Source organism: Uranotaenia lowii, chromosome 2, assembly GCF_029784155.1.
Source record: "Uranotaenia lowii strain MFRU-FL chromosome 2, ASM2978415v1, whole genome shotgun sequence".
Taxonomy (NCBI): Eukaryota; Metazoa; Arthropoda; class Insecta; order Diptera; family Culicidae; genus Uranotaenia; species Uranotaenia lowii.
In genome coordinates, this window is record NC_073692.1 from 260067242 (window position 1) to 260082302 (window position 15061).

Consider the following 15061-nt stretch of genomic DNA (forward strand, 5'->3'; position numbering starts at 1 on the left):
AAATCGCGTTTCCATATGCTGGGATATGATTATTTTGCATTATGCGTTTGTTAACATTAAAATTTCATACATTCTAAGATTTATTCACATGTTTTAAGATAATATAATATTTTGTAGAATTTTTTACCCCTAAATGTATGCAGCAGAATAATACTCTTTTCTTAAAAACATTTTTGACTGGGGCAACATGTAACACTTTTCAACTTCAATTGCATATAAAATCTTAATGCCTACAGATAATCATACCCCTTATACACCATAAGTTTTAAGATTGATGGGACTCCAAATTAACGTAGTTAGAAAAATTATTGGGTCTACCAGTTATTTTTAAATTTTCAAAAACATGCGATTTATACACCTTACTAAGAAAAAGGGGTAAGTTGCAACTAACCCTGATATAAATGAAAAATCATGTTAAAACGTTTGAAAAATTATAGTTTTTGATACATTTGTGATGTCATAACGCGTGAAGCACCAATTGCAGTTATTTTTGGTTTGCTTCGAATTAAATTTTATATTTTGCTTTCAAACATATTTTTTAAGGAAAAAGTGTAAATTTGATGCATACATTTAGGAGTAAAACATACTCCATATATTCTATTAGCTTAAATCATGAAAAAAATATCTTAGGAAGGATGAAATTCGAATTTCATCAAACGCATAATGCAAAACAATATCCCAGCATATGGAAACGAAATTTATGAGGTTTAGTTCTGATTTCCATTTTGTTGCAGTTTGCCCCAGACAGGTAAGTGAACTAAAGCTTAGTGCATTTAGAAATGTTAGTGCAGTTTTAGATGTCCCAGTTACGAATGCGTTTATCTAAAAAGTATTCGTTTGATCGAAATACTTTCTATGAAGGAAATAAAGGTAATTTTATGACAATTCATGAAAAATGTCAAAAAACTTAAGAAACTAAAATTAACAAAACTCTATTATTTTTGAACCATTTTAAAGCGTTTCAAATGGAATTTCTGCTGGATAAATCTGTCAATTACGAGGTAAAACCATCATGAGATTAAACTTGAATACTAATCGGTTAGTATAGATCATAAGTTGCGAAGCGTATATACAAGATTATTCTTTTTTTTGGTCTTTTAAAAACAGCGAAAACCAAAGCTTTCGATTTCAAAATTGTTTTACTTTCCCACAGGAGCAGAATTTTGGCACTTTGGCATTTTATATAAAACAACCAGCAAATTCAAACTTTAATCTGCTAAGGATCTTATCACGAGCAGACATGTTACAGGATTCAAACGCTGGAATTTGCTTGAAATAGGGTTTTCCATAAGTTTTGTCGTCCATCAGAAATCATCTGTCTCATAGCCTCGGTTCCGTTTATTCAGCTTACGAGCTCTGGAACGAGCAAAAACTTGTTGTTTGAGGTTAGATTTGAATGACTCATAACTAGGCAACACTTACGGGTTATTCGAGAAATTTTTTTTTTACCATTTCAGCGATCTACACTTAGTTTTTCGCTTTTTAAAAATTGAAAATTCTGGTTGGAACCTTGACTTTCCTAATGAACCTAAACCGTAATTGCCGATCATGTGCATCTCTTCAATGCTTGATTATAAATACAATGAACAGGGCAATAAACCCTGTTCAGTTGTGTAGTTCCATTGAAATAGTATTGTTACAAATATTACCAAGCTGATAAATTTATGTTTTTTGAGTGATCCGTTTTTTTACGGAAAGTTTTACACCCTGATTACGTCCCTACCCTGATTTGAATTGATACGAGTTTTGTATGAAGATTCGAGTGCCAACACTCGGCGCGGAACAGCAAACGATAAATTCATAAATATTATTGACCCATCAAAGTGTTGTTAATTGCTGGCCCAACCTTGGCGTTAGGTTTCCGATAGGCGTGATCCCCGCGCAATCTATTCGACAGATTAACGGCCCATAATAAATCATCTTTTTTCCCCTCTCATTTCATTGCAGGAACAAGTAATCTACAAGATCAGCTCGCTGAAAAAGTGCGTCCGTGGGTGCTGCCAATGCAAGAAAGCTCCCCCACCCCCGAGCGATGAAGAACTGTCGGAAAGCTGAGTCCTCCTCTTCAATTCGATTGCGATGCCGATGCCGATGATGATAATAAGTGGAGCATCTCCCGGTTGCTTCTTCAATACTTCCTGTTCCGGGCTTTCGCAGCCATCGAAGATGAGTGGTGAATTAAGAGTGAACTGTAAATATATAATCAATACAGCCCCAATGGCTCGCGGAACACTTAATTACAGGAGAGCGAGATGCTATGGTGGGTGAAAAGATGGCGATAGAACTCTGTACTAATAGAAAATAATCTCGACTGGTAGGCGGAAATTGTGATGCTGCAGCCAGAGATCGGCACGAGGAGAAACTCATCACGAAAACTTCATCTCGAGTGGAATGGCGAATCTCGTTAAAATTACGCGCTAGTAAGCAATACACAATCGAATTACAGTGACGTTCAAAAATTAGGTTTAATTATTGCGATGTTTGCCTTTATCAAAATAGATATATCTATACGAAATTTTCAGGTCCATCAAATCCGTTATTGAAAAGATATTGATTAATGTTGAGCATTTGTGCGTCCATAACAATTTCCAATCTCAAGTTCTTGTATCATATACTTATTGAATTTTAGATACAATTTTATACTTCATTCTTATTATTATCTTGAATTCCTATTTTGAATTATCCATTCTGGTTTTTAATACTAAGGTTAAAATGTTAGTATGAAGTTCATACTATGAACTAATAAGAGTGACCATGGATGCAGATCATTTTTCGGATAGGAAATAGAAAACACTTCCAATCTCGTTGACGATTAGAAACTAAAGAGAGGTTTTATTCGGTTTCATTTTCATATTACAATTTTTCCCGCGAATTTACGCAATAGGTACAGAAACACATGAAGAAATTGGCAACATTATAGCGCAAAATATTTGTATACTTTTAGGCGTTTTTCATTCTAGCCAGGGTGATCAATATCTTCGAGATTGAACACTGAACTTAGTTCGGAATTCGGTGATTCGTTTTAGTTCAGAATTTTTCTGTTGGTGGTTGATAATCTTTATTTTGTTTCCATGAACTAGATCTGAAGTTGTATCTTGGATTATGATTAAAAAGATAACTTTTTCCTCTTAAAAAATGATATTTTGTAGTGATTTTATGATAATTTATTTGGTGTTTGTATAACAAATTATGTTTTCACAGAATCAAAAATACATCGATGATGATTTCCAAATAAAATATCAAATGTAAATGTGTAATGGCCTCAATATTCAATGAAGATATGGCCCGATTATGGAACTGGAAAGCTCGGATTTGATGGACAAATCATTATCTATTCAACTCAAGCGTACTTTAAACTTACGTATAAGATTAGTTTTAAGATCATCGTTCGTTCATTCTTCTTTCAAGTTATCATAATTAGCTCATAGTTCTCCACTGTTCATACTTTCGCCACCTACTGTATTCTGATAGATGATAAGACAGCGATTAAAGACAATAATGGAAAGTTAATTTCCTAAGAGTTTCGCCTTAGTTTTCTTAGCTTTTAACAGCCGTGTCACAAAAGTTAATTCGAGAACATTGTTGATATTTCTAGATCCTCCTGAGTGGAAACATTACAGCAAAGTTCGTTTAGATTGATGATTAATTCGACTCTCGGAATGTGTGCAATATTTTCAGGAACTTTTCAAATTCCTGTTGAAACTTAGCCACCACAGTGCTGTAAGCGAGACTTTGCTGTAGGTACCATTGAATGTTCATTTGTTGCTAATTAAAAACTGATTTCAGAGTGCTTGAATCTGTAGGTATTATGATTCGATCGAACACAATTATAAAACGGGAGTCTCCAACGAAAGCACAGACGTTTCTAGCTATAATAGGTCCCAGGAAGCAAAAAAAAACCAAGGAAAACGATTGTCGAACATTCCAGAGAAGTGAAAATAAATTGCAATTGAAAAATGTGGTTTAATTACTGTGAAGAATCCCGAGCATCCATCAGAAATCTTACGTGAAACTGTTCCATAAATCAGTGAGTGTTAAGCATATGCTAAATACCAATTTGTTATTACTGTATTTCTATACTGTAAACCAGGAATAAAATACCTGGATGTTGGGTTACCATAGGGTTACCATATCCCGCGACACCAAAAGGATTACATGGTGATAATTTATCCAAAAAGTCAGAAGAAACGTTAAACAGTAGAAACCCCGCTTATTCGAACTCCAGTTTTCTGAGCTCCCCCAACCAACAGGTTGACACAAGATCCATATATTTATCGAGCTTTGCGCCTGGATGGTATGCAAAAGAATGTACAGTAGAACCCCGCTTACCCAAGGTAGTCTTGTGAAGGAAGGATCACCTCGGATAAGTGAAACCTCGGATTAAACGAAATACATTGGCAAACCCAATACTTTTGCTCTAAAGCATGGATCACTACAAATCTGGACGCATTAAAAAGGGTCTATCTCGGAACTATGTAAACGAAATAAAAATGTTTTGTGCTCTAATTGTAGGGTTTTACTGCACTTTTAAGGAAAAATAATAAAAAAAATTATTCCGATATTGTTTTGATGAAATTTCGTACTTTTCGTCGAGAACCACTCATCTAAGTTTGGACACCCTATTCACTGACCTCAGCGGCCATTTTGTTCCACAATCTCTTCATCTCTGTTGCATCCCGAGTCGTCAGACCATTCTTCTTCATCTTCTGATTAACAATTGCCTGAAAAATTTCGATACTGCTGAATTGAGGGCAGTTGGGTGGGTTTACGTCCTTTTCGACAAAATCCTCCGATTGGTCCGATACCACTGTAGTACCTCTTCGCTGTAGTGGCAGCTATCCAAATCTAGCGAAAACTTTAGGGGAGAATGGGGATACTTGATCCCCTTTTCTTATTTTCTGTGCCGTATACATTCCACCCGATAAAAGTAGTTGTGTCCACTTTTTAGAGTCCCATGTGGCGACTATACGTGAACTGTGCACCCGAGCTTCTCCTGGCGAGTCAGTATTAGTTTGTGGCGACTATAATCAACCTCGATTGTTATGGGAGGTCAATGATGAAGGCGCTGAACTGTTAACTGTAACTCCTCTTAGTGCTGCTGCCGCCACCTTGATTGATGGGACGAATGCACTGGGTTTGATTCAGTTCAATGCAATCAAGAACCACCTTGGACGGACCCTGGATCTCGTTTTCGGCCCTAGTGATGACCAAATTATAATTTGCACTGCTCCCGATGTTTTGGTACCTGTAGATACGCACCACCCTCCCATCGTCTTCGATTTACCTGTTAATATGCTGGTCACTGAAACCTCATCAAACCCTGCGAGTAACAGCACATCGTTGAACTTCCGGAAGACTAATTTTACGCTGCTTTCACAACATCTGAATGGAATTGACTGGGACGCAGTTTTTGGCAATTCATCGATTGATCTGATGACAGTTTCGTTTTGTAATGTGATTTGTCAGTGGTTAAATTCGTTCGTTCCCAAATTCAAACCGCCTGTATCACCCGCTTGGAGCACACCTACCTTGCGACAACTTCGCCGTGAAAGGAATGCCTGTTTACGTAAACTCCGAAAAAATCGAACAGAACACCAGCAAGCACGGTTTAGAACAACAAGCACTGCCTACAGAAGACTCAATGCCTTACTCTACAAGAGCTATGTTTTGCGCTTACAGTCTGGTTTACGCAGAAATCCCCGAAGTTTTTGGTCTTTTGTTAACTCTAAACGGAAGTCTAGCACGCTGCCGTCTTCAGTGTATTATAATGAAAGTGTTGCAAATTCCCCAGAAATGTGTTGCGACTTGTTTGCAGAACATTTTCGATCGATCTTTTTGGACACCATTTCATCTGAAAGCGAGCGCAACGAAGCAACTCTTCACGTTCCGGTTGATGCGATTGACTTCAATACGTTTACAGTAAATCGAGAAACAATCGAGTCTGCGGCAAGGAAACTTAAAACGTCGTTTGCTCCTGGGCCCGATGGAATTCCTTCTGTTGTTTACTGTCGTTGCATCGAAGCTGTGTCATTGCCCCTAGCTCGAATCTTCAACCGGTCGTTTCAGCAATCCTGACATGTGGAAAAATTCGTTCATGTTTCCGGTCTTTAAGAATGGCGAACGTCGTAACGTGAAACAATATCGTGGCATTACCAGTTTGTTAGCAGGATCGAAATTATTTGAAATAATTGTAAGTGATGCCCTTTTACGCGCCTCATCGCAGTATATAGCCATCGAACAGCACGGGTTCATGCCAGGCAGATCAGTTTCTTCGAATCTTTTGGAATACACATCTTTTTGTTTGAACCAGTTGGAAAAGAAAAAACAAGTTGACGCGGTATACACCGACATCAAAGCTGCATTCGACACAATTGATCATGGAATTCTTCTTGCTAAGCTGGCCAAGCTTGGAATCCATAACAACATGATTGTCTGGCTGAACTTATTTCTTACTGAGCTATGTATAAGAATAAAGCTTGGCAATAGCATATCTTTTCCCTTCACGAATCAATCTGGCGTTCCTCAATGAAGTAACTTGGGACCTCTATTGTTTGCGCTATTTTTTAATGATCTAATTCTCAGCTTAGACGACGGAACCAAAATTGGATACGCTGATGATTTAAAAATATTTGTTCCTGTTGAAACTACTGCTGATTGCGTTCGCCTTCAAGTGCTGTTGCATCGTTTCGGAGATTGGTGTAAACTAAACACACTGTCCGTTAGTGTTTCGAAATGCACTGTCATAACATTCCATCGAGGTAAAACGCCACTTCTTTACGACTATAACATCGGCAACCAGATTTTGAACCGGGTTTCTGAGGTAAATGACCTTGGAGTAATACTTGATTCGCAACTCACGTTTAACAGTCAACGCTCTTCAGTCATCAACAAAGCTAATCGTCAACTCGGATTCATCACCAAAGTGGCACGTGATTTCACAGATCCTCTATGCTTGAAGTCTCTGTACTGCGCCCTCGTCAGGTCAGTGATTGAACATGCTTCCATTGTCTGGGCTCCTTACTAGTTAAGTTGGATCCTGCGAATAGAGCGTGTTCAGAAGCGGTTTATCAGATTCGCTTTGAGTCACCTGCCCTGGCGCCATCCCGAAGATCTTCCTGCTTATCCAGACCGATGTCAGCTCTTGGGTCTCGATACTCTCGGATGCCGCCGAAAGACCCAACAGGCCGCATACATCGCAAAAATAATGAACGGAGAAGTGCAATCGCCTAAGCTGCTAAGTTTGATAAACTTCAGAGCCCCATCGAGAAATCTACGATCTAATTCGTTACTCGCAAGTCAAATTCACCGAACATCGTACGGCTTCAATGAGCCATTAAGTGCAATGATGCGTTTGTTCCGGGATACTGAACATCTATACCAGTTTGGAGAACCTTCTAGTCGTTTTGTTCGTCGTATACGCCAATCCAGATTTTTTAATTCAATTTGACCGTGTTTTTACTATTCATTTAAACTTTCATGTTCGATGAATTAATAAAAATAAATAAATAAATAAATAAATAAATAAATAAATATCTTTTTGGAGAAATTTAGCAACTCGCCGTCTTTGACATTTTCTGACAGCTTGTAACTTCAAGTTTATATGCTCCAAAAATTAGAACTATACTTGAACCCGTTGATGAACAAGAAGCATTTTCGTGGGAGTAAAAAAATTGCGATTTTTCTGAAGTTAGGGGAGACTTGATCCCCTATTGAAGAAGACTTGATCTTCTATTCAGGAAGCCCTAATCCTTGTATAAAAATCAAACAAAACCCCAAGATAGAATGTTAATTGACTATTTTGGTCATGTTTGTTCTCATTTCACAATTTATGGCAGACATAAGAAGAAAATTCTATAACTTTGTCTCAACGCTAATAACATTGCATACTTAAAGGCTCTATTTTTTATAATTAAGAGAAAATTAATTATTTTTGATCTTTTCTTCAGACAAATGTTTGATAAATATTAGTTTATGGATAAATATTAGTAATTTCGTAATCAGCAATCATAATGATCAATTCAGAAGAAAAATATGCCGTTTGAAAGGGGGATCATTTGTACCCATAATCAACATTTTAGAAAACTTTTTCTGAAAAAAGTTGAGAGTTTTCCATTGCTTTGAAAATATGTCATTATGAAGTTCATTTTACGCTCGAACGATTGATACATTGGAACAAATATTTTTTTCATAATTTCCCATGTAAGGAACATTTTAAAATGATGAAAAAAGATCTTCAAGTCACTTTTCGTGAAATTTTTCAAACAAAGTTCAATTACTTAAACAATTATTTTGTTTAAATTTTTTAAACTACAAGCATTGTTATTTTGCTCATTTTGGCACATTTTTCTAGAACATTTGATCTTTGTAAGACATTCCAGTTTCGAGATATAGCTTAGGAATCAAGTATCCCCAGGGATCAAGTATCCTCATTCTCCCCTAATGATTCTTTGTGAGATCTAATATAAGGAAAAAAACATTTTTCGGGCACTCCTCCTTGTACATTTCGGAATCCATGGTCTTGTTTTTCACAAAAAAACCGGGGTTTTTCGGCCGGGGATACTGGGATACTGGTCCATGTCGTACGAGGCGACTTATCCAGTACCTCCCAGATACGTTTATCTTATATTTCTGTCTATCGAAAATGAAAACTCGCCAAATTGATCGAAAACATTCAAATAATTTGAAATTTTCTAAAGAAGATGAAAATTTGTCGACGCTCCAGTGTTAAAAGATGATAACGGATAGCTACAATACTGAGCAAGGTGGAATCTGGACCATCGTAAAAGTTAATCGTGGAGGAGAAAGAAGACGAATTTTGGTCTTGGCCGGAAGACAAGCGAGAGCCATGTGTTTTGGTGATCAAAAATGACGCAGCAAAGTGAACACACCCGTTCCAGAAGAAATTTTGATTGTTTCTCAAAAATAATGGATCAAGAAAATACTGACACTCAGAAGTTTTCTGCCAGCAATTTGAATTCTGGTCTCTGGATGCTTGGTGAGATCAAATCATTTTGAAAACATTACAAATAACATTGCCCAATACCAATTCTCCACACTGTGATCATAAGCATATACTCATATTTTGTCATGGTCAGTGGCATGATGCATAGAGAAGCTGACCCTTTAAGACTTCACTTTTTGGCCGAAAGTCTGCTTCATTTAATATTGGAACACAAACAATTGCGTGTAGTTCAGTCATTTATTAACGAATTCATAATTTGTTTTTCATACAAATGTAGCATTTTCTTTACTCTTTCATAAAAAAAAATTTAAAAAATTATTCATTGCTGTTTCGAAGAAATTCTCGTACTTTTCCCGTAATACGGCACATTAGGCGGCGCACACCCTTTTCGTCCACCGTTTTGGCGATTTGATTCCACCAGTTCTTCATTTGAGTCATGTTCCTAACAAGTTTTCCCTTTGCCTTAAGCCTCCGCTTCGTGATTGCCCAGTATTTCTCTATCGGCCGGAACTGGGGGCAGTTTGGGGGGTTGAGGTCCTTCGGTATTACGCTGACCCCGTTCGTTGCGTACCATTCCATAACCGTTTTGCTGTAATGGCAGCTTGCGAGGTCCGGCCAAAACATTACTGGACGGTCGTGGGCACGAATAAACGGCAGAATCCGTTTCTGTAGGCACTCTTTTTTGTAGACTTCTGATGTCATTGTCTTGTCAGTGAGAAAGACTTTGGTTTTCTGTCCAAAACTGCATATCCCCTGCCAAATCATGTACTTGCGGGCGAATTTATCCGCAAATACGAACTTAAATTTTGCAGGTACATCCCCCCGAGCCGTCGCCAAATAAAATTTTTGACCTGGGATTTGCCCAAAGTCCACCTTCACGTAGGTCTCATCGTCCATCAGAATACATCCGTCGAACTTGGTCAGCACTTGGTCGTACAGCTTTCGAGCACGGATTCTGGCCACATTGTTCTGCTTCAGCGTCCGATTTGGCTGTTTGCTGGCTCGGAATGACCTTATTCCTTCCCGGAGACGAATTCGTCGCACCGTACTGTGAGCGGCCTGGAACTTATTGGCCAAATCGCGGTCTGAAAGATTGGGATTCCTCTTGACGGCCTTGATGACTTTCCCACGCAGTTTCCGGTCGACAGTTCCACTCCGACGCTTCGAATGCGGCTTCCGAGCCGTCGTCAATGTTTCCTTGTACTGCTTGATAACACGCCATACGGAATTTCTGGGCATTTTAAGCTGTTGAGCTAGCTTCGATGCCGACAACAATGGATTCTCAAGAAAACTGTGCACAATTTGATCTCTCCGTTCGGCTTCCATGGCGGTTGTTTACAAAATGCCATCGTTTGGTGTTATGACATAAATACATGGTGAAAGGTAATGAATTTCCCGACACGTGGGTGAAAAAAGTTTCCAAATCCGTCCACTAGGAGCGCCACAATGAGCAAAAGAATTTGTTCCAATATTAAATGAAGCAGACTTTACGGTTATGCCAAAGTTAGCGTGCCAATCGTTTTCCTAATTAGACAGTAGGAAATTTCCCACCGAACTTTTACAACCCTGTTTCTTGTAGGACTATTCCGGGTAGATTGAATTAAAAATATCTAGAATTCGATGTATTTAAAACCGAATAAAAAAATTGGGTTTAAAAATGTGTAATCTAGTGACAAAAAGAATAACTTTCAATTCAGAGCTATGTATCATCATAACGTTAAGCATTTTGAACTGATGAACTTTTTTTAAGAGATGGTTTTGTTGATATCATTTTTTAAAATAAAACGAATTTTTGATTTACTAATTCAGTCATCATAGCTAAACTTGTTGCAATTCAGGATAGATTATTAACATAGAGATATAAACAAATGAAAAAAAAGTAAATCGTCGACTTGATATGTCACAGACAGGATATTACGGTTATACTATAGGCATATTTTTTACAAATGTATGTTGGGGAAAGATACTAGGAATGTTTATGAAAAATAGGCAATTGGTGATAGTAGTTATTTTTTTTGTCATCATTACATTTAACAATCTCATGCTCCCTCATTAACTGAAAGCTTCGAATAAGACCTAATAGGAGTAAGGAATATATTTTTTTATGGTTCACCGTAACACTTGTCAAAAGTGTCTCCCATTTAATTCCTTTTACCCAGTCCCAACCAAAATTAATTTGCTAGGATGCAGAGGTGACCTCGGTCCTGATGCATAAAATAAATCTTTCATCCCTTTTTACCTTTTCAAATCTATCCATTGACTACTAGGACGTGGCCGGCGCCGTTATTAACGTTCAAAGAGAGAGCATAAGTTTTGTGCAGTGTGAATGAGCTGCTAATCCCAAGCACCATTCATTTGACCTCTGAACAAAATTGATGGCCTCGGTCAATCACGGAGTAGCAACCATTGGCGATGTGGAACTTGTTCTACTGAGCCACACCAGCGATCGTGGAACTCGAAGTGATTGTAATCATAAATTGATTTTGGAGTAAGTTATGCATTTTCTATAATTATGCATTTCGGGTTTTACGTTTTAAGGTGGATGTGAGTAGTTAATCAAGCTAAGCTAAGCTATTTCTGTCTATTGGAAATCAATGAGGTTGTATCTGGGAGGGGGAGAAAATGGGAGAAGGTCAATTATAACATGCAGATTTCCTAATTGTTTTCAGTTCGGAATTGTGTGAGCCAATTTTCGAATCTAAATCGGTTTTGAATTCTTGCTGATATTTTTGAACGTTTTGACCTATTTTCTCTCGGGGAGGATATGCCAATAGTGCGTATTGCCAAATATGTATTTGCACAAGCTGTATTCTTCCATATTTATTTTCTTGTTTTGCCAATTTGGAAAATGATCTATTATTTAGCAAATATCTTTGCTTTCTTGGTAATTCTTTCAATAAAATCTCTACACATGTGATTCTTAAATGAAAATCTCTTTTATGTACACATCGCTTACAGCCCATGGGTTTTTCTTTATATTTTGGCAATCTGTTAAGATTGGCTAAGTTGAAAACTCATAAAAAATTGATCTGCCTACATACATTACATCAGTAATATTTATGACATCAAATAAATTCTTCATATTTGTCTTTGTTTTAACACTAGTGTCCAGTGCCTTCTATCTTCAGTTTGATAACACCCTCTTGTGGAAGTAAATGGCCTTTCAGAAATAGATATTTAATTTAAAAAAAAAACGACCTGGTACTTCAGTTATGCAAGCCGTACAAATGTCGTTTTCAAGTAACAAATGTTCAAAAATATATATTTTTTCACTTAGGTAGCCGAAAAGCTTTCAAATTTATTGTTGTATCTAGTTGGAAGTCCAAACTAATATCGCATGTCGATAGTTATTCCTGTTTCACCAAATATGTGTAACTTCTCTTGTATTGACACATGTGACAAGTTCACTTTAGGTTTAGAATGGTTAAATGTATGGCTTAGAAGAGTTGAATCTCCTCTCATTTCATTTTCTGATGTTTCGTTATCATACGCCAGTCCTGGTTCAAGAAGTTTCTGCACTAGTTTCGTGAAATAGCATGTGCTTTCGTAAATATCGCTTAAATTAAAAATAATGTTCAAAACTACTCGTTACTGTACAGATAGTCAAAGGGCTTTAAAATCGCTTCCCACGTCCAGTTTTCAAATATATCGCAAGGTAATAAAAAAGCCTTGCTGTCAAATCGGATTGCTATGTATCAAAATTCACCTACTTATGCACTCTTCAAAGCTGCATTTTAATTTTGACTTTATAGAAACTTATAGTAGCTATCTGACCAGAGCACTAACTGGTCTGTAAAAAAAATACAAACTTTGTATAATGAATCTCCTGTTTGGTTTAACTATGACTCCGAGGTAGTAGGTACTACCTATATTTTTCTTCCACCTAGTGTGTGATCGCCCTTTTTTTGACTGACTACATTTCATTGGTATGTCTGAACTTAAGTAAGAAAGTTATAAAGAAAAAATTCATTTTAAATGTAATTTTATGAGGTGCAAATGCTTGAAATCCCTCCTCAAATAATTTATGATTCTTAAGATTCTTTCCAACTAATATGTAACTGTCTCTCGTTCGCTTTATAACTTTTCTGTACTCTGCCTATCATGTAATAATTGAATCTAATTCTAAGAATTTGAACTAAAGTAACATGTTGTCACTCTTTACCCCATGAGAGCTTTAACGCTTAAAAATCCCTATGTGGATAGGCTTTATGCCATATTCTGTCAAGAATTCCCATGTGGATAGGCTACATGTCATGTTTAATACATTGAATTTATTTTCTTATCCTTTTTATAGGTTTTCAGATTTCTCAGGTATATGATGAAATCTGCAAAAAAAAGGCTTGTCAAAATTTTCCCATTTGTTTGGATAACGTGCCGCTTTTAAGCCTAACCCTTTTCTGATACCTGATACTTGAGATCTAATACAAGAAAAAAAACATTTTTCGGGCACTCCTCCTTGTACATTTCGGAGTCCATGATCTTGTTTTTCACAAAAAAAACGGGGTTTTTCGGCCGCAGCTCCAAATATCTTGCCAGATCAAACACTTTTCTGCAAAGTTATTGGCAAAAACGAATTTGAACTTGATGGGGACATCACTCCGATCGTGCTTTGTAAAATTTTTGGTCAGGAAGCCTCCCAAAATCAGATTTCGCGATTTTTGAACCAGACCACATCGGGTTTTTGAACGTGGGTGTCCAAAATTAATTTTCGTCTCGCGGCTTCTATTACGTGTTACTTTTTTGGAACAAAACGAATCGTAATGAAATGTTCAGCACTGATAGAGGAAAAATTTCCAAACAAGGTACCGTAAACTGGGGGATCTTTGATCACTTTTTTCATTCATTTTTCAATATTTTGGAAGGGGTCGCTTTTTCGTAATACCTAAAAGCTTTAAAACCCTTACTGAGGTGAGGAGTATAAAATATGATCATTGATTGCAGTAAATTCAAACGACATTGGTGGTTACAATTAATTGTTTATTACAAATCCAGATTTCGAGTTTCGGGATAACTTATATCACTATGGTGTTTATGTATCCCAACATCTTAAAATTTATTATTTTGATGGCATTAAGCACAGAAGGCTCAAAACATCGATGACAGTAATTTTTTGTTTGGACTTTTCAACGTTTTCTTTCAAAAACAAATATACTCGAAAGATGGACAATGTTGCTGCATACATTTAGGGGCAAAAATTATAAACATTTTTCAATATTTTTCGGCCTCAAAAACAAATGAAATTTTACCTTCGTGCAATTCCCTAAGTCTTCGTACTGTTCTCATGTTCTTTTTTTCTTCAAACTTAACCGTATGGTAGGGTTTCTAGCCATTTTTTCTATACGGGCTTTTTAATGGAAAATGACCGTCATTTTATCAATATCCAAAAATTATCATCAAATGACCATAAAAACAACACTTAAATCAAAACTAAACCAAGAAAGAAGTTGAACTTTCACATAAAACAACCCATTTGCTCCTAATTGCTTACATTTGATCAGGAGAGATGTTTGTTTGTGAGCTTTCAAAAAACCAGATATTTTAAGATTTTAAAATTATACTTTAAGTAATATAAAAAATCTCCTTAAACTAACCAAATTTAGCTAATTTGTAACTCAATTTACAGGCTTTCAAACGTAGTAAATAGATTTCAGATATTTCAACTTTATACTTAGTTAATGATGATTATCTGCAAAAATTTCATGTTGATCAATGTTACCCCGCTGATCAAAGTTCCCCCAGTTTACGGTACTGTCAAAAAATTCCAGATCCGACAACTAGGCGCGCTATGGTATAATAAACAGTGCGTCCAGATTTCTGATGATCCATGCTTTAGCTGGTTTGCAGAAATAAAAAATTTGCTGTGTAGGTTAGTTGAAACCGTTAAATGTGGACTATGCAAACAAAAGTAGTCTTCATGTTTCGTGTTCGAAACCAGCGAAACCAAAAGTTTTGTCAAGACGCTTTCCCAACAACAGGAGCAAAGCTCTACTAATCACTATTTTGGAAACGACGGTTTTGTGATTTTCCGAATTGATATTCAAGTATTTTGAAGAAAAAAATGTACACAATTTCTCATGCTTCTTCTCTTGTATCATCAAT

General features: G+C 36.7%; 1 protein-coding gene across 2 annotated transcripts in view; it reads left to right on the top strand.

The window, feature by feature from the left end:
* The window catches only part of LOC129745165 (potassium channel subfamily K member 18), a 260383-nt gene extending 256454 nt beyond the window's left edge, over positions 1 to 3929 (top strand). For both annotated transcript variants that reach the window (XM_055738081.1, XM_055738080.1), the window contains one exon: positions 1948 to 3929. In XM_055738081.1, coding sequence (XP_055594056.1) covers positions 1948 to 2055 — 108 coding nt within the window. In that variant the 3' untranslated portion in view covers positions 2056 to 3929. The remainder of the gene's footprint in view (positions 1 to 1947) is intronic.
* The last annotated feature ends 11132 nt before the right edge of the window (positions 3930 to 15061 follow it).